The following is a 24,707-nucleotide window of genomic DNA, read 5'->3' as shown; positions in this document are numbered from 1 at the left end:
CCTGAGCTCAAATATGACCTCAGTCACTTACTAGCTGTGTGACCCTGGGCAAGTCACTTAATCCTGTTTGCCTCAGTCTCCTCAACTATAAAATGAGCTGCAGAAGGAAATGGCAAACCACTCCAGTATCTTTGCCAAGAAATGGGGTCACAAAGAGTTGGACACAACTGAAACGACTGTCCACAAAAATAAAAGTGCTCAAAATTCCCAGGAAGTAGTTTGTGTGCTGGGAAAATGTAGTGGAATTTTATTTGTTGTATAAAATTATAAAGATACAAATATTTTCATTGCTTCACATTTATTAGCTTCATTTACTATGAAATGCAAATTCTTATAGTAAACAATTCTAAAGATAATGTGCCAGTTTCTGTAAACACTTCTGTTGGAAAGTCCTTCCAGGATAAGACCAACAGGGTTGACCAAGCAGTAGGTACCTGATGATGACTAGGCCTTGGATAGACAATTAAGTTGTTTCATACTTCCTGGTGATAAGCCCCTCCTAAGTACTGTTTATACTAGGACATTACTATTACTTCCTCATAACTTTCAAAGTGAAACAAAGCATGGTTAATTCCTCTCCCTGGGAACTCCTGAAAACCCTGAAATACAAACTATTCAAACACATCCCAGAAATGGATAACTGAATATAATCACTGCATTAGGAAATGTCTTATTCTACAGGCTCTTGGAGGTGTCCTTCCATCTAATTCATCAAATATTTTCTTTTCTTCACTTCTGTTGGGGTGAAATGAAGTGTAATAAACAATAAGAAAAAGAATTCCAAGTAGAAGAGCCCCAACTATGATGAGGGTGACAGCTCTGAAGAAGTCTTGATGTTCATCAGGTGGCGTGCAGAACCAAAACACAGCCAAGATCCCCAATGTGACCAGCAGCCTCATGATATAATAAGCAGACATAGGGAATTTTGTATTTTCTCCTTTAACGTTAAAAAAAGTAAAAATCAGAATGAATCCAACAACTACTCTATATAAAATTTCCATACCTTTGGAGGTACAAAATGTAGTTTGCTGTTTACAAGCCCATGTTATGCCTGACAACCAAAAGATAAATAGCAGAATTAAGCCCAAATTAACATTTAGCACAGTTAAAAGAGAGACACTGAGTACCCAAGATACAAATGTTAATAGCTTATAGAGGAGGTACATTAATCTGGGGCGTGCTCCACTGAGGAGTTTTTTATCAGGTAAAGATTTTCTTAGGGTGATGTGATAATCAACGGTTGACCAGGAAATAGAACAGCAAGAGATCACAATAGCAGCAACTAAAAGATAAAAACAAAACAAAATAAATTCTCACCATGGAAATGTCATAATGTTCATTCATTCAACTAATATCATATTGAGTCCCTCCTATGTGCAAGACACTATGCTAGGCACTGCAAAGGATACAAGAATAAATATGGCAGACAGTTCCTGTTCCTTGTGGCAGTTAGAAGAGCATTGGGCCTGGAGTCAGAAAGATCTGAGCTCAAAACTGGCCTCAGTCACTTACTACCTGTACAACCCTGGACAAGACACGTCTGCCTCAGTTTCTTCAACTGTAAAATGGAAAGAATAATAATATCATCTACCTCCCATGGTAGTTGTGAGGATCAAATGAGATAATATTTGTAAAGAACTTAGCACAGTGCATGGCATAGTAAACACTTAATAAAATGCATGTTCCTTCCCTTGTAAACTACATGGAGATACCTGAATTATATGGCTTTTTCTTGAAGCATTTAGTATTACTAAGTTGTTCCCATTTCATTACAAAAAAAATTTTTGGCAGCATAATACTTGTAATTACTTATCCAGATTCCAGTAATTTCCATTGGATATGATTTTCCTGAATACACAGTCATACAAATGAAGGCTTTTTTTGAGTGTCATGGACCCCCTCTGGCAGTAAGTCAAACCTACAGACTCCCTTCTCAGAGTCATGTTTTAATCCCATAAAACAAAATACATAGGATTATTAAGGAAACTAATTATATCAAAATACAGTTATCAAAATATTTTTAAAACAAGGTGATGGACCTCAGGTTAAGAACCACTGATTTAGAATTACTATCTTTAATTTCAGTATCACCTTTGATCGTTTCCTCCCCCCACACTTCAAATCAGTTGCTAGACCCTGGGTTCTTCCTCAGTGCTCTCTCACACACATTCATCTCCTCATTTAGACCCTTATTTTCTCACCTAGACTATTAAAAAGTATCCTTTGACACCCGATAGATCCATAATTTCATCAGTGGGGGGATTCCCACCCCTCTGTTAATCCATGTTGAAATCGCTCCATTCTTTCTCATTGTATACAATTCTTATTCATGTCTTTCCATCCAACTGTGCCGAGGCACTGCTTTGGTTCTTTTAATAATATGGGTGTGTATCAATGTACTACTTATGCTATTCATCTGCTCTGTCTAAATCTCACTACATGAACTGAACAGCCCACTTCCTCTAATGATTATATATATTTTATATATATATATATATATATATATATCCTTTGTTTTTCCTCACTTGTGAAATGAGACTGTTGTATTGGCCAACCTCTACAAGGCTCTACATCTATAATTAATAATTTTTCATGTCACTCATATTCAAGTCATCATTAGGAAGATACTGCAACCTATTTAATACAACCATGTAGCTTCCCACTGTCCTTCAGTTACATGTAATTTTGATTCCTTTAAGATCTGGGTGGTTCCAGGACTCACAGCCATGTGGCACCACTGGAAGAATACTAGTATGAACTTTTGCAAGACCAAGGAATTTGGAATCACTGGAAGCATGGTATAATTCACAAATGTAATGTCCCTTCCCATTCATCTGCGTGTCTTCTCGAGGGCAGTATTAGTTCTTAAGCTGCTTTCTTTTTCCACTGCAGGTGGTTAGACTAATCTAATGTGGTTTTCACTAAGAGGTTTTGTAATATTCCAGTACATTGTTATCTCTCCATCACAAGAAATGGAAACTCTTGCTGCCTAAACAAAATTCTTCTTTTATTTGGGGAGAATTTCCCATGACAATGGCAAACACTTTTGGTGAGCAATATGCCTCTCCCCTCATTTCACCTCTTCAGTACTCAGCAGATTCCTGAACAGAGTTAATTTCATAGTCCAAACAATAATAACAAGAATAACAACAACAACTCACATTTATCCATACAGCATTTTTAGGTTCACAAAGTGCTTTCCTCTCACCAGTCCTGTGAGATGGGAAGTACAAGCATTAGGATGTCCATTTTATATACAAGGCAAAATCTTATGGGACAAAGAAGGATGAAAGGGGGAACAAAAGGGCTAGAGAAAGCTTGGTATGAAGATAAATTATACCAGATCATCCTCAAAGCATCTATAGATGAAACCGGGAGAAAAACAATGGGCAAACACAAAGGAAAAAAGGAACAGATCCATCAGCATTTTTATAAGAGAATTTACTGTGAGATTCTTAAAGAAGAGGTTTGTTTTTGCCTTTCTTTGTATCCCCAGTTCTTAGCCCAATGCCTACAAGTTGTAAGTGCTAAATAAACACTTGCTGCCAACTTAAATAGGAAGAAGGCAGCACACCATTAGTTCCATGTGACTAAAATTGATGGAACTCTTCATTATCCACAAAATCAAAATTACAAGTGACTCAAAGGGAAAGGAAAGATATGGAATAGATATAAGAAGACCATAGATGGTGCCTTGAACACAAGTGACATTGAAGAAGACACTCAGAAAACATACGATGGAAAAGTAGATGGGCTGAGCACATGCACATAGCAAAAAAAAAAAAAATTACATGCACCCATCGGAGCATTATTGCCCTGGTACTTATAAAAGGCCTCCAGACATCAGAGAGATCACAATACCATAGGTAAGGCCTTCTGTGAATGATACGTAGAGGATAGACAAGAATTTTATAGGGTGAGATGGCATGGGTGGCTTATGATTCGTCCCACCGGAGGGCAGGCCCATTTCAACGATTCACTGAAGCATTTCAATATTAAAGATGAGGAAACAGGTTCAGAAAGTTTCACTGAGTTGCCCAATGTTATATACCAAAGCAAGTGTCTGGGACTCAAGTGGGACTCAAACACAAGCTTCCTGACTCATCACCTAGTGCTATTTTCACTACACTTAAAGTACTATAACACCCTCTTAACTGGTATTCCCCTTTCTGCACTTTAACCCCTTTAATATAACCCTCAAACTATTGCACAATATAGAATACTGCTCTTATCACGTCATTCCCCTGCTCAAAAATCCTGAGTAGCTCCTCTTGGTATGTAAAGCCCTTCATCAACAAACCCTGACCTACCTTTCCAGCTTCATTCCACACTACTCCTTTCCATAGACTCAACGCTCTGCCCAAAATAGATTGTCCTCTGTCTCCCATTCTAGGGCTGCCTCCTCCCCATTTTGCTTCTGCCTTGGTCTACGTCATTCCACATGCATCAAGGACACATAACTATTGGCTGCAGGGTCCTGGGACCCCTCATGCAGGCACACTGGAGAGAATCAGAAAGCATTTGTAAGTTGTCAAGGATGTAGTTGTCACTGACCTGATACTATGTGGTCATCACCACTCTCCCCTCTGACACATGCTGGTGCCTAAGGCCTCAAGAGGCTAAAAGGATATTCCAATGAATAAGGCCTTCACAGAGCAACACAAACAATCGGGGTACCCAGAGAAAGCTGCTAGCTAACTAGAATCCAAAGAGATGCACAGCACTGCCAAAAAAAAAAAAAAGATATTGCCTGGTTCTTTTTCTTCTCCTCTACAACCACAGTTTAAGGGTGGGTTTAGGAATGCTAGTCCAGAAATCACAGCCCCCCCCCCGCTTTTTTTTTTCTCTTTTAATACTGTCTATAAAAAGTGGGAAAGAGGCTGATGCCTCATAAAGGTTATTTCCAAAATCTAATGGCTTCCTAATCCTACAGCTCAATTGTCCCGCCTCTTCCTGTCAATAGGCAATCACAACTTCACAATGACAAGTTTAGGGGACCCCTTAAAACTCCCTCATTAAGGCCTAGAACGCCCCCTCCTCATCTTTACATGCTGAAGTCCCTCCCTTCTTTGAAGGTCCAACTCCAATTAAACTTCTTCCATGAAGCCTTCCCTGACACTCCACTAAGCTAAAATTGATCTTTTCCACTTTAAATTTCTTAGACCACTTTGCCTGGATCTCTCTTTTGTACTTAACACATTCTCTCCTAAAGTAAAGTTATTTAGGCGCATTATATTGCAAATTTCTTGAGAGTAAAATGGGTATTATAACCTAACTGTGTATCTCTAACACTTAGCATACTGCTTAAACATCAGCACTAAATAAATGTTTGTTGAATTAAAGTGGATTGAACTGAAATGAAATGAATTAGGTTTTTTTTTTTAATTGAAAGAACAGTAGATATTAGGGCTTCAGAGTTATTTTCCCAGCTCTATTTTAATTTGTTCTTTCACGAAGTCTTACTCTAATGCTTCATCACTGAGTGGAGGAAACCCTAGGTTCTGGAAGATTATGTTAATGGAGCACAAGCTTTGCCAGGTTTGACCATACTGGAATGGCTTCAAGTACAGTCTCAACAACAAACTGAATCTGTTTTCTGAGGTTAAGTACAGAAGAGATAATCACTATATTTCATCTACTATTTCTGTGTTTCTCTAATATAGCCTTCAAACCACCACCTGCATGACCTAGAGGACTGTTTTGAGCTAAAAAATAACCTTCAGTATTGTCCCATTTCTACTTCTTTACCAAGCAGAAACATGGTACCCAAGACCAACACTGGCTTAGTCTGTAAAGTCATTTGTAAAATCTTAAAGAATTCTCTAACAGATTAATGTTCAAAGAATATAGGTAGTCTTCAAAAGATTTGCAAAGTATAAATAATCATGGGGAAGAATGCTATAAATCACTAATAGTAAAAAATATGCAAATTAGAACATCCTTTAAAACTTTCACCTCACACGATGCAAACTGTCAAAGAAGAAATAAGAAAAGCACCCGTGCCTTGGTGCAATGGGAAGATGCACACCTAGCTAGTAGAGCTATGGAGTGGTCTGACTATTTGGATTTCAATTTATAATTTTACAAGGGTCTATCTATACCCTTTAACCCATTAATATCACTACTGAAAACACACCCCAAAAAAGACAAAGACAGAGAAAAGGTTCAATACATAACCAAATATTCACAGCAACATTCCTTGTGATAGCAGATAACTGGAAACAAAATGGGTACCCATCAATTGGGGAATAGCTAGTATTTAAATGTATTTTAGTACATATGAATGTAATTGAATATTATTGGGAAATCTGAAAATACAACTCCTAGTAATTCTAAGAAATATGGAAATGTTTATATGAACTAATTTTATTAAATAAGCAGCACCAAGAAAATAATATATAAAAATGTAAATTAAAAGATCATCAGAATATAATGGAACTCGGAGTACTGGGGAGGAGGGATAGCTCGAGGAATGAAGATCTTGGAAAAAAATAATAAAACAAACTTCCTTCCTCATGGCAGAGAGGGTGTAGAACACTAAGACAGAATATTGTATATACTATCAGACAAGGTACCTATGTAAAATGTTTTTGATTGTTTTTCATTATCACAAAGTAGGGTTCAATTTTAGGGTGGGGTAGGAAATGACTTCAATATAAATAAACAGCGAAAAGCAACAATGAAAAAGGAGACATAAAATGAAAACTTTTTACAGAGAATAGTGAAAGATTATGCACAGTTAGTTATCACCTCATAAAATAGAAAAACAGTGAAGAGTAAAACTAGTTTAAAGAACAATTAAAGTATACAAATCCATTTTACAGACACTTAAGGATGAAATTAGAAGGACAACAAATAGAGGGGAAAAGATGGAAAAGATCTGCAAATGAACCCTTTTCCAACAAACTCTTTTGACCATCAAAGCAGTGGAGGCATCATACTTAGACTCTAACATCACATTACCAAAATGTGCTTATAAAGGAGATAGAAATGACATTAAAGGGAACAAAGATGGAAAAAGAAGCTAGATTAAGACCCATGTGGGAAGCATCTAACAAAGTAGAATACGCCAAAAGACTAGGAAAATTCTCAGATCTTACAACTATCAAAAAAAATGACCTGGGCAGCTAGATAGCACAGTGGATAGAGCACCAGCACTGGAGTCAGGAGGACCTGAGTTCAAATCCGGCCTCAAACACTTGACACTTACTAGCTGTGTGACCCTGGGCAAGTCACTTAACCCCATTGCCTAGCCAAAAAAAAAAAATGACCAAAAGAACATCAATAACTATTAACCTCAAGTCTACTTTCCCATACATACAAAATCTTTGTGAGAATATACACACATGGGGGACATCCTTTACAAGAAAATTAGAAAGGAACAGACAACTTTTATATTCTGCAATATTCTGTAACAAACCACATCTTTATCATTATATAACTAAAAGATATCTATATATTTATTCTCTAGAATAAAGATCTCACTGTACATGTTATTTATTTGTTCAATCTAAAAAAAAAAAAAACCCCTTTTGACTCAGTAGACCAAAACACAACCTTAAAGGTTCTCTTCCAATAAAGTGTCTCCTGAGCATAAATTCCTTGAAAGGACAACAACAAAGGAAACATGTTTGACAACAGATCTGATCATTGATACCAGGTGGGGTACAAAACTGAAGAATATTTGCTTGCCAAAAGTGTTTGCCACTGCCATGGAGAAAATCCAGCACAGAATACAGGTTGAAGAGGCATTTCTGATATATGGTAAGGTCCTCTAGATGCTTTTGGGTGTATATGATCTTGTACTGGTTGTATCAAACATGCAAAATCACAAAGGCTCCTGGAATAGATGTATAACAACTCAAAAAATTTGATCTAACTACCCACATAGGAAAAAAAGGAGATTAAGAATGCCTATTGCCCGGCCTCAGACACTTGACACTTACTAGCTGTGTGACCCTGGGCAAGTCACTTAACCCCAATTGCCTCTCCAAAAAAAAAAAAAAAAAAAGATGCCTACGGCCAAGTCCAAGGGAATGACTTTTACTATATGGTCAACCTATACAGCTTATCTATCAATGAAGATATCTTAGCCGGTCACTAGAAGTGAACAGGTTGGGCCAGGAGTTAAGTAGGAGGTAGAGAGCAAGTTGGAATGCCTTGGGCAAATTACAAGACTTCTTTAATGATCCCAAATTTCTTCCTGAAACTAAGATTCATGTTTTCATATAGTCTCTCAGTGTTGTTGTGTGGTTCTGAGTCATGGAACATTACAAGTCAGTTAAGAATTAAAAGCCAATCCACTCAGAGATCAATGGAGAGGTTCATGGTGGGTGTGAGTTGAATACACAAAACAAAAAAGAAATCACGAAGAACGGGAGTCATCAAAAATGTATGATAAAAAAGAGTAATATATAGCAACAGCAAGGAATCACAAATGTACTGCTCAAATGCTCCATCAGTATTCACAGAAGGCAAAGTGGGAGGACCCCTTGTCCAGACTTAAAGGAGGACACAGACAAGTACTGAATATAATGAACAGGTTTGAGAAGTTGTGATCACCATCACTGAAGAAAATGTCCATATTGATGAGATCACAGATCCATCTAAGCTCCGAGTTCATACAATCACTAGGTGATAAATACCTATATTATCTAGCTCATAGTAATTCTGAAAAGCTTTAAGAGAAATATCTGTAAAAGAGTGAATACCTCACAGAAGATGAGTATGACGTAGTGAGTTCAATTGTGCTATTTTTTTAAAGTTTGGGGCAGATCACATGAATCTAAGACATTATAAACATATTTTAAACTGCATTTTAAGTTATGACCACATTTACTCCAAGTACCTGAACATTTTTGCCCTTTATGTTATGGGAAAATCCATTCATTAATTAATTCCTTTGTCTCAGACATAACACCCTACTAGCTCCCTCAGTCAAGCTGATTTACTGTTCTAGATTAGAAGCTTCAATTACCTTCTTTCAAGGCTCAATTCAGATGCCACCTCCTACATGAAGCCTTTCCTGATCTCCCTAACTGTTAACACTCTCTCCTCAATTACCCTTGCACTATTAGGCCCAAATGAGATAACATATGTAAGGCACTTTGCAAACGTTAAAGTGCTATATAAATGCTAGCTACAGCTAATTAAGTAATTAATATCTGCATATACATTATATCCTCCCAGGAGAAAGTAAACTTATTGGGGGTCTATAGAGGAAATGTTTCATTTCTGTTTTTTGAGCCCCAAGAATAAGCAAAATGCCCCAGACCTAGTAAGCACTTAATAAATGTTTGCTGAATTAATGAGGACACAACCCAGAAGAAAGCCACAGATATCACTAGATTCCTAGCAATTAAATAAAAGTTGATCCAGATACTTTTGGAACATTTGGAAACTTCCTTAGGTTTTCATCTATTCCAAGAGTTCTTGACTCTTTTGGTGTTACGGACCCCTTTGGAAGTATGCTGAAGTCTATGGACCCCTTCTCAGCATAATGATTTTAAATGTGCAAAATAAAATACATGGTTCTGCAAAGGAAACTAATTATATTGAAATGTAATTATAAAAATATTTTTAAAACAAGCACACAGACTCCAAGTTAAGAACCCCTGATAAAGCCCGTAAGCCCTAGATTTTCGATCCCTGATTTACAAAACTGGCAATTGGAGCAAAACAGTCCAGTCTTAGGTCATGGGTACAAAGCACCATGGGGAAGGAATAGTTGTAGATACCAGGTAGGTCCGCTTCATTTCCTACAACAGTCCCAGCTGGGACTTAAGGAACCCACTACTAAAACAGATTTGGAAACCAAGCCTCTTGCTCCCATAGATGATGGTCCACATCAAAGACGTTGGTAGAATACAACTGAATTCAATTTAACAAACATCAGCGAATGAGAACAGCTAGCACTTACACAGTGCTGTAAGGTTTGCCAAGAGCTTTATGCATGTTGTCTTCTATGAGACTGGTTACTACTGACTTGCCTGTGTCTCAGGCAGGATTCAAACCAGGCCTTCCTCATTCCCAGTCCAGCACTTTGTCCACTGCGCCATCCAGCTGCCTTCACTTACGCTGTTTCATATTCAGTGCCCCTACCACTGTTGCACTAACTACATTTCTTTAAAATCACACATTTTGGAAATTTGTACAAATATGACAAAGAAAATACTGTAGGCAGTCGGGGAATTTTGTAATGGGCACACATCCTCTAGAGTGTCCCGAAAGGCTTACCCTGAGTGAAGCCAGCTGGACCAAATTCCATCAGGACATAGAGCTGAATCATGAGCTGTGGGGAGGCCTCCAGGTATGTTTCAAATAGCCTGAGCATACTCAAGTCAGCCGCTTCATTTATTACTTTTTGGTGTAAGTCAGTTGGTTCTTCTCTACTGGGAGTGGAGAAGTTTGTGGGGTCTTGTCTCAAGGTAGGCACACTAGAGGGGTCATCTGAGCTGCCGCATTGGAAAGCCGAACAGTATCCCTTTCTCAAAGCAAACCAATACCTGGAAATATACAAATATTATTATTATATCATCAGTAATTAACATATGAAGTATTTGGACTATAGACTAAGAGAAGCCCTAAAGGTAAAAAGCCAAAATAAGAGATTAATCCAACTACTCCAAGAAGAGCCCTAGAGAAAATGTGGTTTCTCCACACATACTGTAAGAGTGGGTAGAAGAAATAAAGCAAGAGATTTAAAAAATGGAACTATAGAATCTGGGAGGAAAAAAAAAACAAATGAAAATAAACATCTTAAAAGAGATGGTAGAAAAATCTCCCCAAGTGGTGGATTCCCTGAAAAAACAAAATGGCACACTATTTGGCTTGAGAAGTATGTCTACAATCAATGTTTCCACTTCCTTTCCTCTCACTCTCTTCTTAACTCTCTACAGTCTGGTTTCCACCCTCACCATTAAACCAAAACTGCTCTCTCCAAAGTTACCAGGAATTTCTTAAGTGCCAAATCTAATGGCTTTTTCTCAATCCTTATCCTTCTTGACTTCTCTGAAGCCTTTGATATTGGTGATCACTCTCTTCTTGACACTCTTCTCTCTAGGTTTTTAGGACATCATTCTCTCCTGGTTCTCCTCCCACCTATTAAATCACTTCTTCCTTCTCAGTCTCCTTTGCTGGATCATTATATATGTCACTCCCACTAACCAGAAGTATCCCACAAAGTCTTTCCAGGTCTGTCTTCTCTTCTCCCTCTATATTCTTTCACTTGATGATCTCATCAGTTCTCATTAATTCAATTATCACCTCTATGCTAATGATTCTCAGATCTATTTATCCAGTCCTAACCTCTCTGCTGACCTCCAGTCTATTAGACATCTCAAACCAGATGACATCTTAAATTCAACATATCCAAAATTTAACCCATTATTTTTTCCCTAAAATTCTCCCCTCTTCCAAACCGGGGCACCACCATCCTCCTAGTCAATCAGACTCACAACTTAAATGTCATGTTTAAAACATCTCTTCTATATGCTCCCTTCTCTCCTCTGACACTGCTACCATCCTGGTGTTGCCCTCCATCACCTCACACTTAGACTACTGTAATAGCCCACTGGTTGGTCTCCCTGCCACAAGTCTCTCCCACTCCAGTCCATCTTCCTCTCAGCTATCAAAGTTTTAAAGCACAAGTCTGACCAGATCACCCCCTACTTGGTAAATTCCAGTGGCTCCAGGATCAAATATAAAATCCTCTGTTATTCAAAGCCCTTCATAATCTGCCCCCTCCCCACCTTTCAAGTCCTCTTATACCTCATACCCTAACGCAATACTTTGCAATCCAGCAATGCTGGCTTCCTTGAAGCCAGCATTGTTCCATGAACGAGACATTCCACCTTATGACTATAAGCATTTTCACCCCATGCCTAGAAGGCTCTCTCCCCTCATCTCTGCCTCCTAGCTTCCTTCAAAATCCAGCTAAAACCCCATGTGCTACGGAAGCCTTTCCCAATCCCTCTTAATTCTAGTTCCTTCTCTCTGTTAATTATATTTCCGATTTATCCTGTATATAACTTGTCTGTAAATAGTTTTTGAATGTTGTCTCCCTCATTAGAGTCTAAACTCCTTGAGAGCAGTGACTGTCTTTTACTTCTCTTTGTATCACTAGTGCTCAGCACAGTGCCTGATACATAGCAGGTATTTAATAAATATTTAATGACTGGCTGTGAATCAGTGCTAATGCCTAAGCTGCTGCTAGACTGTGAATCAATCCAGCAATTATGTAAGCAGTTTGAAACTATACCCAAAGTCACTTAAACGGTGTGTATTTTTTGACATAGAAATACCACTACTAGACTTATACCCCAAAAAGATCAAGGAAAGAAGGAAAAGATATACAATACATGTACAAAAAAGTATTTATAGCAGCACTTTTTGTTCTAACAAAGAACTGGAAATTGGCGCCAATTGGGGAATGGCTGAACAAATTATGGCATTTAATGGAATATTACTGTGCCATAAAAAAATGATGAAAGGGACAGATTCCAGGAAACCTGGGAAGTCTTGTATAAACTGATACAGAGTGAAATGAGCAGAACCAGGAGAAATATTTATATATTAGTTACACAACAGACTACAAGATTATAGAGGAAAACAACTTTGAAAGATTTAAGAACTCTGATCCAAGAAATAATCAATCATAACTTCAGAAGACTGATGATGCAGTATGTCTTCTACCTCTGGTAAATTGGTGATGGTTAATAGGTACAGGAGAAGACATATATTCTCACACTTTACCTACAAAACATACATTTGCTTTGCTCAACTTATCTGTTTGACTTGTTTTTTCCACATTCAATTGTTACAAGGATGGGCTTTTATTTGAGAGGGAGGGAAAGTTATGGGATTAGGTAGTAATGATGATACAAAAACAAAGAAAAACAGAATTGACAAAACATCTAAAATACACAGAAAAGAAAGCAGTTCATAAGGAGACAGACAAGTAGGGTAATAATATTCGTACTACCACATTAAAAAACAAGCTTATAGTAAATGCACAGTTTCATATGTGGCCTTCTTTGTATTTGTGAATGTTTCAATTTGTTGGTGATTTTCTAGTTCACAGTAATTTTTTCTTCTTAAGAGGCAGTAAGATTTCATGGAGAATAGGCTATGCCAAGCTGTCAGGACCCTTGTAGTAAACTAGCAAATCACTGCAATGCTCTAGCAGCAGCTTACACATTAGCAAAATATTTGATAAGGCATTTCAGGAGCTGGAGAGATGAGAGGTAGGCAAGAGTAGGATTAGATGGATTCAGGACTGGTTAAATAGCTAGAGACTTACAGAGTGCTTATTAATGACTCAATGTCAATTTGTTTGGTTCAGTGGAGTGAATACTTCAGCAGTCTGTGCTAGGCTCTGGACTGTTTGACATTCATGACTGAGAGAAAGGAAAACATGGCATGCTTGTCTTATGTGCAGATGATGTGTGTTAGGGGTAGATCTGATTCAGGCTGGTACTCTGTTGGGACAGTCTGAACATTAGTCCAGGTTTATTGTTTGAATGAAAGGAGGTACTTGTAATCCATTCAATGGTTAATAAAAGGAAGCTTTCTTAGTAATAACTTTCAAAGGCTATTTGTTTAACAAGGCCAGTCTTAACACTTAGCTTGAATAGATATCTCCACTCACCTCCCTGTGGTTAGCAGAGCAGGGTATAATAACTCTTATGGTCTTGGAATATCTGCCAAGTATAAAAGGTTCCAACTACACGTTGAGGGAAACCCAACTTGAGCCTTAGCCCCCTGGGCTGATCAGAGACGGCTTTGTGGGCTTTCAGAGAAAAACTAGCTTAATATTCTTAGGAGAAGGGGTTAGAATATTGTTCTCACTACAACATGAAAGTAGGAAGGACAATCAATCAACCAATCAATAAACATTTATTAAGTCCCTACTATGTGCCAGATACTATGCTAAGTGCTAGAGATATCCAAAAAAATAAAAAAAGGGCAAGTCCCTGCCTTCAAGGAGCCTACAATCTAATGGGGTAGACAACATGCAAAAAAATATACACAAAGCAAGCTATATACAGAATAAATAGAAAATAATTAACAAACAGAAGGAAATGCTAAAATTAATAGGGGTACCAAGACACTGGATTAAAGGGTAAGGATCTAAAAAGATTTTGACGTGTTAGAGTCTAATAAGGTGAAATTCACTAGGGAACAATGCAAAGTGTTATACTTGGGTACAAGAAATCAGTCTCACAAGTACAAGATAAGAGAAACGTGGGCTGGTAGCAGATTGCATGAAAAAGACCTGGGAACTTTAGTGAGTTGTTCTACATGAACTAAGGGTGTGATACGGCAATTAGAAACTGCTAATATAATCTTGTACTCCAATAAGAAATGCACAGAATGCAAGAATAAAAGGATTACAGTCCCTAAATACTCTGCCCTAGTCAGACCATATTTAAGTATTATATTCAGTTCTGCATGTCATAGTTTAAGAAAGCTATTGATAACCAGTTGATTATACAGGGGAGAGTAATCATGGTGGTGATGGGCCTTGAATCCAAGCCAAATGAGCATCAGTAGAAGGAAGTGGGAATACTAGAGAAGAAAAGGTTCAGGGGGGCATGAAAGCTATGACAAAAGTATTAGACTTATCTTGTTTGACCCTGGAGGATAGGAAAGAAGGAAACAAGCATTTATTAGGCACCACTATATGCCAAGCACTATGCTAAGAGCTTTACAAATAATGGATGCAAACTGGAAAGAGAGAAATTTGGTTATGATATCAGGAAAAACTTGTGAACAATTAGAGCTGCTAATAGAACCATGAGATTGTGACAAGCAAGAAAGAAAGGTCAGGATCACATCCCCTTCTATTTTAAACAGCAGAGAGACAAGATTGGATTTGTGGAAAAGTGGCCTCCACAAGAGGGAGGAAATAAACATTTATTAAGTTCTGGGCACTGTGCTAAGGTCTTTACAAATATTATGTCATTTCATCCTCACAACAACCATGGGAGGCAGGTGCTATTATTATCCTCATTTTACAGTTAAGGAAACTGAAGCAGGTAGAGGTTAAGTGACCTGCCCAGAGTCACACAGCTAAGAGTGCGAGGTCATATTTGAACTCAGGTCTTTCTGACTCCAGGCCCAGCAGTCTATCCACTGCACCACCTAGCTGCCTTTCATACTGCAAGTATGGAGTGTTCTTGTACTGCCAGCAACACTGGAAATTTATATACCTTTTATGTAATCTATATAAAATTATATATATAATTATATATTATATTATTTATTATATTATATTATTTATATTTTATATAAATATATTTATAATTGTATTATATATAATTATGTATAATTAAACATAAATATAACTTTATATTAAATTAAATATATAATATAAATTAATATTTAATAATGAATATAAATAAAGTAAATCTGATGTTAAAATTAAAAATAAAATTATATAAAATTTATATATATTTTACATTTATATGTCTTATACCTTTGGAACTAATGGCTGCTTATTCATGATTTGTATCTCATTTTCCTTCTTTTAATAAAACTTTCCTTTGAAATATTGTGAATTTCATGGTTTTAAAAAGAAAGTTAATCTCAGTATAGTAATGGGCATGCACATATGTTTATAAGTGTCTTGTGTAGCATTTATAAGTCAAGAGAATGAGAAAATCTTCCAAAATATATTTGGGACATTGTAGCATGGGGAGAGTCTCTGAGACAGGGGTTACATGAATATTTCCTTTGTCCAGCTGTGTTTGAACTCCAGGCTGTGGACTTTTCTCTTTAATCTATTCCTTTGTGACCTCCAGTTAACTGAATAAGCTGTAATATACTTGGGCTATATTTGGAGATCATCTGGAATCATCAGAGCACAAAGCGGCATTGAGAACAGAACATTACACCTCTTTTCCCCAGTCTGCATTGGCTCCAATTAATTTGTAATTTCAACTAAAAGTGGTGTTTCTAAACAAAGCACTACTTAATGTAGGCTAAGATGCCCTAGAAGAAATCATCTATTCCATTAGCCATATGGAATTGGCTCCAATTATCTTGGAAATTTTTCCCATAAGCAAGACATAGAAAGGATATTTTGGATTGAGATAGCATTTTTAAATGATATTTTTTAGCTCAGTGCTCTCTCCATTGCACTTTCCTATTGTGGTATAAATATGTAAAGGAAAACAACACTGAAAGACTTCAGATTTCTGATCAATACAGTGATCACAATCATAATTTTAGAGGATTGTCAGTGAAGCATGCCTCCTGCCACTCTGATGAGAGGTGCTGGAATATAGGTGGAGAATCTTCCTAAAATGCAGGTCTGTTCATACACCCTATGCCACCTCACATTCAACAGACTTCAGTGGTTTCCTATTATCTCCAATATCACAAAAGGGCTTTTCAAGCCCTTCATAGCCAGGTCCCTTCCTACCATTCAGTCTTCTTATACCTTACTCCCTTCCACAAACTCTATAGTCCAGTGACACTGGCCTCCTTGCTTCTCCTCAAACACAACACTCCATCACCCAACTCCATGAATTTTCACCCGGCTATCTTCATCTCCACCTCATGGCTTCCCAGGGTTCCTTCAAATCTCTGCTAAAATTCTACCTTCTACAAGAAGTCTTCCTTCATCCTCCTTAAACTTAGTGCCTTCTATAGATGTTTTTGATCCAAGAAAAAAAATTTTTGGTAAGCCCCTTAGAAGATTGATGCTTTTGGATAGAGTAAAAATTCTGTGGTTTCGTTTCCCTTGCTTATTAGATTTAACCTGAAAAAGCCACAAAGGTGCAGACAGCTTCAGTCTTTGTCATAGTACACTGAAAATTCTGACTTCAGAGGGAGGCTGAAATTGAAGTTGCTTTTTAAGGAAAAAAAAAAAAGAAGAAAAATCTCCTGATTATTCCCCTGAAATTTCTGCCCTTTGGTCCCTGGCACCTGGAACCACAATCAAATCAACTCTGCCATCGATCCTGAAAGGAGTATGTCGGTCTACGCCCCTGTGCCCCAATCACCATCTTTCCTAAGCAAAGTGCTCCTCCTTGACCATCACTCTCCTACGTGTGTTGTCTCCCCCTGTTAAAATGTAAGCTCCATGAGGGCAGAATGTCTTTGCTTTTATTTCTCTCCACAATGCTTAGCACAGTGCTTGGCAAATAGCATGCACTGTTTTTTTTTTTCTTCCAAGTCATTCAATATAAAAATAAAATATTCAGGGGGCAGCTTGGTGGTGCAGTGGATACAGCACCAGCCCTGGATTCAGGAGGACCTGAGTTCAAATCCAGCCTCAGACACATAACACTTACTAGCTATGTACCCTGGGCAAGTCACTTAACCCCATTGCCTACCAAAAAAAAAATAGTCTAAAATAGTAAAATATTCTCAAAGACACATCTATACTTATTGGTGCAAATGAAACACTTCTATGCTACAGATGATCCCATTTTCTATTAAATGTTTACTGTCTCCTTTTTAACACTGGTGTTATATTAGATGCTCCTTTCTCCCTTATCTCTTATATTAAAGTTGTCACTTATTTATGTTGGTTCTGCCTTTGAAACACGTCTCACATCTGTCCCCTCTTCTATTTCCATCACCCTAAAACAGACTATTATTACTGCTTGCATGGACTATTGCAATAGGACATCCATCCCTTCCTCACCCCAAACATTCCTCCCTACCTCTGCCAGAATAAACCCAAATCATGCCCTTACTCCAAATTCTTTAGCTGCTCTGTTATTGCCTATTGAGGATATTTCAGACTTCTTGACTGGCATCCAAGGACCACTAGAGCCTGGGACTACCCTACCATTCTAGCTTTATTTCTTACTCTTCTCCTAAATTTTATGCTGCAGACAAACTGGCTCAATACGTACCCTCAACATGCCCTGCACCTTCCCACCTCTATACCTTGGTTCACATGATTGACTACACCAGAGATGATCTCCCTTCTCTGCCTCTTACCAACCCTTTAAAAATCAATTTAAGTATCATCTGCAACATAACGCCTTCCCTAATTTCCAATCCTTCTCCAATAAATACCAGAACAAAAACACAAAGAAACAAGGCCTACTCACAAAAAGTTCTCCTTATTAGAGGCAGCTAGGTGGCTATGTAAATAGGGCACAGGACCTAGAGTCAGGAAGGCCCAAGTTCAAAGTCTCAGACACTTACTGCTGTGTTACCCTGGGCCAGTCACTGACCTCTGCTTCTGTTTCTTCATCTGTAAAACAGGGATAACAATAGCACTTATGTCCCAGGAGTATTGTGAGGATCTTAATTGATAATACTTGTAAAATACTTTACAATCCTCAAAGCAGCTATTATTATTCTATTGAGGGAAACAGCATGTATATATACAAATAAATAAAGGATAAATATATGCAGTTAGTCAACAAGCAGTTATTAAGTGCTTCCTATATGCATAGGGCAGCTAGGTGGTACAGTGGATAGAAAGCCAGGCCTGGAGTCAGGAAGACTCATCTTCCTGAGTTCAAATCTGGCCTCAAGACACTTACTAGCTATGTGACCCTGGGCAAGTCACTTAACCCTGTTTGCCTCCCTTTCCTCATCTGTAAAATGAGCTAGAGAAAGAAATGGCAAAGTGCTCTAGTATCTTTGCCAAGAAAAACCCAAATGGGGTCACAGAGAGTCAGACATTATTGAAAAATGACTGAACAACAACAATATGCCATGCAATGTGCCAAGCACTGAGGATACAAAAAAAAAAAAAGGTAAAACAGTTCCTTCCCTCAAGGAATTCACATTCTAATAGAGGAGACAATATGCAAACTATGTGCATACCAGATATATGCAGGATAAATTGGAGGTAATCTCAGAGGGAAAGCACTAACAGCACAGCAGACTGGGAAAAACCTTTTCAAGGTGAGATTTCAGCTGTATCTTAAATGAAAATGGAACCCAAAATGCAATCAATCAATCAATGCTAAAAAGTTAAATGCAAGGTAGTTAGGAAGGGAGGGCACCAGGGACTGGGGAGACTGGTAGAAGCTTCAAGAAGATGGTGTTTGAGTTACATCTTGAAGGAAGAAAGGAATTCTATTAGGCAGAGATGAGAAGGGAGTGTATTTCAACCATGGAGGGTGACCAGCACAAAGGTTCAGGTATGGGAAGGTGGAATTCCACATCTGAGGAAGAGAGAAGACAGTCTGGCTAGATTGTAGTGTGTAGGAAGATGAAATGGGAATGACAAGGCCGGAAGGCTAGGTTGAGGCCAGGTGGTAAAAGGCTTTAAAAGCCAAACTGAAGAATTAAAATTTTATCCTTAAGAAAATAGGGAGTCACTGCAATTAAATAGGGGAGTGACCTGATCAGATCTGCTCTTAAAGAAAACCATTTTGGCAGTTATGGCCACTCTTTTGTTCTTCCTCAAACTCCACTACTGATTGTCAGAACTTCCTTCTTTACAAAAAAAGTTCATTCCATCCCAGAATTCCCTCCCTCTGATTAGTCAGTTTCTCCCTCCATTTTAAGGAAAGTGCCCAGCCCGGTCATGTTCATTCCTTAATTCCTCTCTAGGCACTGCTCCAGACTCAGGATTTCTCTTTCCACCATGCCTCCTTGAGGACGCCTCTTCCCAACCTTCTTTCATCTTCTTTTTATGTGGTTTTTTTTCCCCTTGTTAGAAAGTGTAAGCTCCTTGAGGTCATGGACATTTCTTTTTGCTTGTTTTTGTATTCTCAGCACTTAGTACAAGGCCTGGCACATAGCAGAAACTTCAAAATTGCTCACTGACTTAACTAACTTGACAATTCGTGGAGGGTGGGTTGGAGTAGTAAGAGACTTGAAAAAGAGAAACCAGTCAGGAAACTACTACAATAGTTCAAGTGAGTTATGAAGAGGGCCTGACATAAGATGGTTACTAAGAGGGGAAAACAGAAGAGATGTTGTAGAGGTCTGGCAATTAATTAATATGTGGGACAAGAGAGTGAGGAGTCGAGAATAACAGTAAGGTTACAAATCTGAGAGACTGAAAGAACAGGGGTACCTTGACAGAAATGGGCAGGTTTGGTGGGGAAATATAACAAGTTCTATTTTAGACATGTTGAGTTTGAAATGTCTTCAGGACAAGCAGACTGAAATGTCCAATAGGCAGCAAGAGGCACAGGAGTGAAGTTCAGGGGAGAGCCTGGAACCAGACATCTAGATGTGAGTCATCTGCACAGCAATGATTATTAAAGCCAAGGGAGCTGAGCAAGTAACCAAGAGACAGAATGTAGAGAGAGAAGAAGGCCCAGGACAGAACCTTGAGCATGATACAGGTGATGAGTCAGAAGGAGCCTGAGACAGGCTGGAGAACCAGGAGAGTGGTGACAGGAGAACCCAGAGAGGAAACAATCTACGAGGAGAGGATGGTCAAACACTAACTACTATAGTCTACTCATCTTCTCAGATTTTGAATTTATTTTAACAGAATAAAATCCTTAGTAAACAATGTCATAGTCATGCCTGGAACAAACCTTAAAAATCATCTAGTTAAACTTCCTTGTTTTATAGGTGAGAAAACTGTCCTCAAAATGGTGGCCTATTTAGTAGATTAATACTAAAAGCAGACAATATTTACAGCTCAGGTGAAAGATGTTATAATTTCATGCCAGTAAGAAGCTCCAGAACAGGAATGACATTTTAACTTATCACACTATGAAATTACCTATATCCAAATATAAACTGAAATGTTTTATAAATACACCTTGAAAATTCTGTAGATACCCCACTGTGTTAAGTCAGCATTGGTTGCACAGAATGAATGACCTTTGCACATCATGCAAATAGTGAACACATTTGAATGTTTGTCAACATTAGTTAAAATATAAGTCAAAAACTCCAATAAGGATGAACAAAAGGGGGAAAAAGGTTTTATTAATGATCAAAAGTTTAAACTTACCTTGTAAAAATTCCTCCCTGAAAGCAATGAATTAGAAGACTACAACTCAGCCTTTTCTGACCTGTTTTCTGAAAATCTTCCTTGTACCACATAAAACTAAAACACTGGACCACCCCTGCTGCAATGAGCACAAAGCTCACTGCTAAAATACCAAAAATATGCTGTCCTTCATAGAAAAAATTTACAGACACCCAGATATCCACTATTAAATCAGCCATATAGATTAGATTACCAAGAACTAACATCACAAAATTCCATTTTGTAAATCGCATTATGAGACACTATAGTTCTTGGCTGCCTGCTTCCTATTATTTCATATATTTAAAAAAATGTGGGCAATTAATATTAATGCATTCTTCACCGTAGTACTGAATTTTAACATCTATTGACTCAAGTCATAAGAAAATTAATGAGACTATAATCTTTTCTAGAGAACCAGTTAGGACACTAGATGCTGAGACGGAGCATTCAATTGTCTGTTTCAAAATAAAGATGATATCTGCCCTTGTCCCAAATGACTGCACCTAAAGAAAAAAAAGAAGGGAAAGCTCATGAGAATCTTGAACATGATATTCAAAATACTAAAAACTAAGAAAGCAAACATCCATGGAAACATAGCTCCAGAGCTAGAAAAGATCTCAGAAGTCAGAGGCATCAATGCTCACTTCACTCCCTGGTATGGCCTGAACCTGATTAAAATGTGGAAATACTTAATAAAATAAATAAAATAAAATAAAATAGAATATACAGAACAGTAATATGTGGTTTTCTAAGTTAATATGCAGCCACAAGGATCCTTATATAAGGTTTGTCATGTTGTTTCAGTCGTGTCTATCTATGATCCCATTTGGGGTTTTCTTGACAAAGATAGTGGAGTGGTTTGCTATTTCCTTCTCCAGCTCATTTTTACAGATGAGGAAACTGAGGCAAACAGGATTAAGTGACTTGCCCAAGGTCACACAGCTCGTGTCTGAGGCCAGATTTGAACTCAGGAAGGTGAGTCTTCCTGAATCCAGGCCTGACACTCTATTTACCTCCACCGAGATGCCCTATGTAAGGTTTATTGGCCTCCATCTCTATTTGAGTTTGACATCACTGATCTAGACCAATGACCTCATTTCACAGATGAGGAATCACAGAGGTTGAGCGACTGATGTGAACCTCTTACTCTTGCCCAACTAATATATTGAGTTAATCAATTAATTAACAAACACACAGTAAACGCCTACTATGTGCCAGAGATTGTACTATTTCATAAACTTTTTCTGCCTGTATTTACCTTTTAATAACACAAATTAATATACCCATTTTTTAAATGATTTTTTTCTTGTTGCTCACAGTACTTCACTTCTGGGTCCTTTTGCAGAATTTTACAAGGAGGTCTCACTGCTCCTAGAGAGATACTGTTAAACCTGAACTTTCAAAAGTACGAATCTTCCTGACAGCAGGTTACAGTGGTTAGAATGATGAAATTCCACATGTACAAAAATATTTATAGCAGCTCTTTTTGTGGTAGCAAAGAATTGGAAATTGAGGGGATGCCCATCAATTGGGGAATGGCTGAACAAGTTGTGGTATATGAATGTGATGGAATACTATTGTGCTAATAATGAGCAGTAGGGTTTCAGAAAAACCTGAAAAGACTTATATAGACTGATGCTGAGTGAAGTGAGCAGAACCAAGAGAACGTTGTACACAATAACAGCCACCATTGTGAGATGACTAACTTTGCTAGACTTAACAATGCAAGGATCTAAGACATCTCCAAATGTCTCATGATGGAAAATGCTATCCACATCCAGAGAAAGAACTACGGAGTTTGAATGTAGATCGAAGCATACTATTTGCTCTTTTTTTTCTTCTGGTTTGTTTTGTTTCCTGTTTCTGGTGGTTCCTCCTATTGGTTCTAATTCTTCCTTACAACATGACTGTGAAACTACGTTTAATAGAGGAATATATATATATATATATGTAAAGCCTATATCAGATTGCGGGCCATCTTGGGGAGGGGGGAGGGAGGGGGAGAAAAATTTAAAACTCAAAAGCTTATGGAAATGATTGTTGATAAATCAAAATAAATTAATAAAAGTTTTTAAAAAATGATGAGGCTCTGAAATCTTAAAACTCAAAGCTTCTCCAGGGTTGCCTTTGCCAAGACTACTGGTTCGGTGACCTTTTTGTGTAGCAGCTTCCTCATCTACAAAGCAGGAAGAGTCATACTCAATATAATACAACTCACCAGGAGGTTAGAAAGATTGAACAGAATGAGAGAGTTCACAAATTATTATATATATTGAAACTGTGTCCCATAAAAAACTAGGTTCCACAAGATACGACCAGAAGCTCCTTGAAAAACCAAAGTATAGTCTCATAATCTCAGGGTTATCTTGGACTTCTCACTCTCACTCCAGCTGGCTCTGGAGGAGAAGGTGAGGCTGGTGACTTTGTGTAGCTCTGCCTCACTTAAATCCAATCCACCTACACGTCACGGCATTACCTCCCTGAAGTCATGGTCCTCTTCGAGAATGAAGGACAAACAACCACCAGTATCTACTCAGGCACCAACTCATGTTGTTTCTACGTCCACAATGCTTCTTGGACCCAACCCCTCTGGACCACTAACATGCCACCACCCCAGTTGAGGTCCTCACTGTTTTTAGTCTAGACTATTAAAATGGTCTCCCTGTCTCAAGTCTCTCCCCTCTCTGATCCACACTCCATACAGCTACCTAAGTGATTTTCCTTACCAACTCCACTAGCTCCTTATAACCTCTAGAACAAAATGTAAAAAACTCTTTTGTTTGGCTTTTAAAGCCCTTAATAAATTGACCCTGGCTTATATTTTTTTTCTTTTTTTTTGGTTAGGCAATGGGGTCAAGTGACTTGCCCAGGGTCACACAGCTAGTAAGTGTTATGTGTCTGAGGTCACATTTGAACTCAGGTCCTCCTGAATCCAGGGCTGGTGCTCTGTCCACTGAGATACCTAACTGCCCCTGACTTATATTTTTGGCCTCCTTTGCTCCCCTTCCTGGAATCTATGGACAAGTCAAATTGTCCTCTCTGTTCCTAAAGCTTGACATCCATCTCCCATCTCTGTAAGCTTTACACCAGCTATCCCCTATGCCTAGAATGCATTTGCTCCTCTGAGAACTGCTAACTTCCTTTAAGAGATAGCTCTAACAATAATTATTTTTTTAAAGAGGTAGCTCAAGTCTCTTACTCTACCTGATGCCTTTCCTGATTCCAGCAAGGTTGCTGGGGCCCTCCCTTACCAACTATCTTATATTTAACTACCTTTTAATTTATATTTATTCTTCATATCCCTTATGTATATACTTATATACATATCCTAGGCCATCTCCAGTTATCTTGACTTTGCCACTGGACTCTGATGGCTCTGGAGACGACAGTGAGTCTGATGACTTTGCACAGGCCTGCCTCACTTAAATCCAATTCACTCGCAATTCAAGGCATCACCCTTATGATATCATTGGTCCTCTTCGAGAACAAAGGACGAACAACAGCAAAGTCATATATGTACATGTTGTTTCCCTAGATAGGCTGTAAGGCTCTTGAGAGCAGGAACTGTTTCAATTATGTCTCTGTATCCCGGTGCTGAACACATAGAAGGTACTGAATAAAAGCCTGTTGATTAAATGTTTGGGGTGTAGCATGGAAGCCGTCTCTACCATTATATCCAGGATGTGCCCTAATGTTAGAGCTAGAATGTGACTCCTTTTGTGCACTAGAAAGATAAAATTGCCTATCTAATGGGAAAGGAGCACATCTTCTAAAAATTTTAAGGTAG

General features: G+C 38.1%; 1 protein-coding gene across 2 annotated transcripts; it reads right to left on the bottom strand.

Annotated features, from left to right (window-relative positions):
* Positions 1–295: 295 nt before the first annotated feature.
* On the bottom strand, positions 296–21,171 carry LOC114054311 (XK-related protein 9-like). 2 transcript variants are annotated; one of them, XM_027877528.1, is made up of 4 exons: positions 20,900–21,171; positions 10,462–10,505; positions 10,237–10,416; positions 296–1,282 (listed from the first exon to the last, which is right to left on the bottom strand). In XM_027877528.1, the coding sequence occupies exons 1-4, from the start codon at positions 21,169–21,171 to the stop codon at positions 651–653; spliced, it is 1,128 nt and encodes a 375-aa protein (XP_027733329.1). In that variant the 3' UTR covers positions 296–650. The 2 variants fall into 2 exon arrangements, with proteins under 2 accessions (XP_027733329.1, XP_027733328.1); XM_027877527.1 differs by having other exon boundaries at positions 10,237–10,505.
* Positions 21,172–24,707: the final 3,536 nt, after the last annotated feature.

The sequence above is a fragment of the Vombatus ursinus genome, unplaced genomic scaffold (assembly GCF_900497805.2).
Source record: "Vombatus ursinus unplaced genomic scaffold, bare-nosed wombat genome assembly UNPS02014812.1, whole genome shotgun sequence".
Taxonomy (NCBI): domain Eukaryota; kingdom Metazoa; phylum Chordata; class Mammalia; order Diprotodontia; family Vombatidae; genus Vombatus; species Vombatus ursinus.
Note: the sequence above shows the minus strand (reverse complement) of the source record. Positions and strands in the feature narration are given on the sequence as shown.

What these genes read in the sequence shown, in the direction of transcription:
- LOC114054311 (XM_027877527.1), bottom strand. Translation starts at nt 21,171, where the DNA reads ATGCGATTTACAAAATGGAATTTTGTGATGTTAGTTCTTGGTAATCTA. An exon ending in CAGGGAGGAATTTTTACAAG is followed by an intron (nt 10,506 to 20,899) that starts GTAAGTTTAAAC and finishes GTATATTTCCAG; the next exon opens with GTATTGGTTTGCTTTGAGAA. An exon ending in TCCAGCTGGCTTCACTCAGG is followed by an intron (nt 1,283 to 10,236) that starts GTAAGCCTTTCG and finishes TTTATCTTTTAG; the next exon opens with TTGCTGCTATTGTGATCTCT.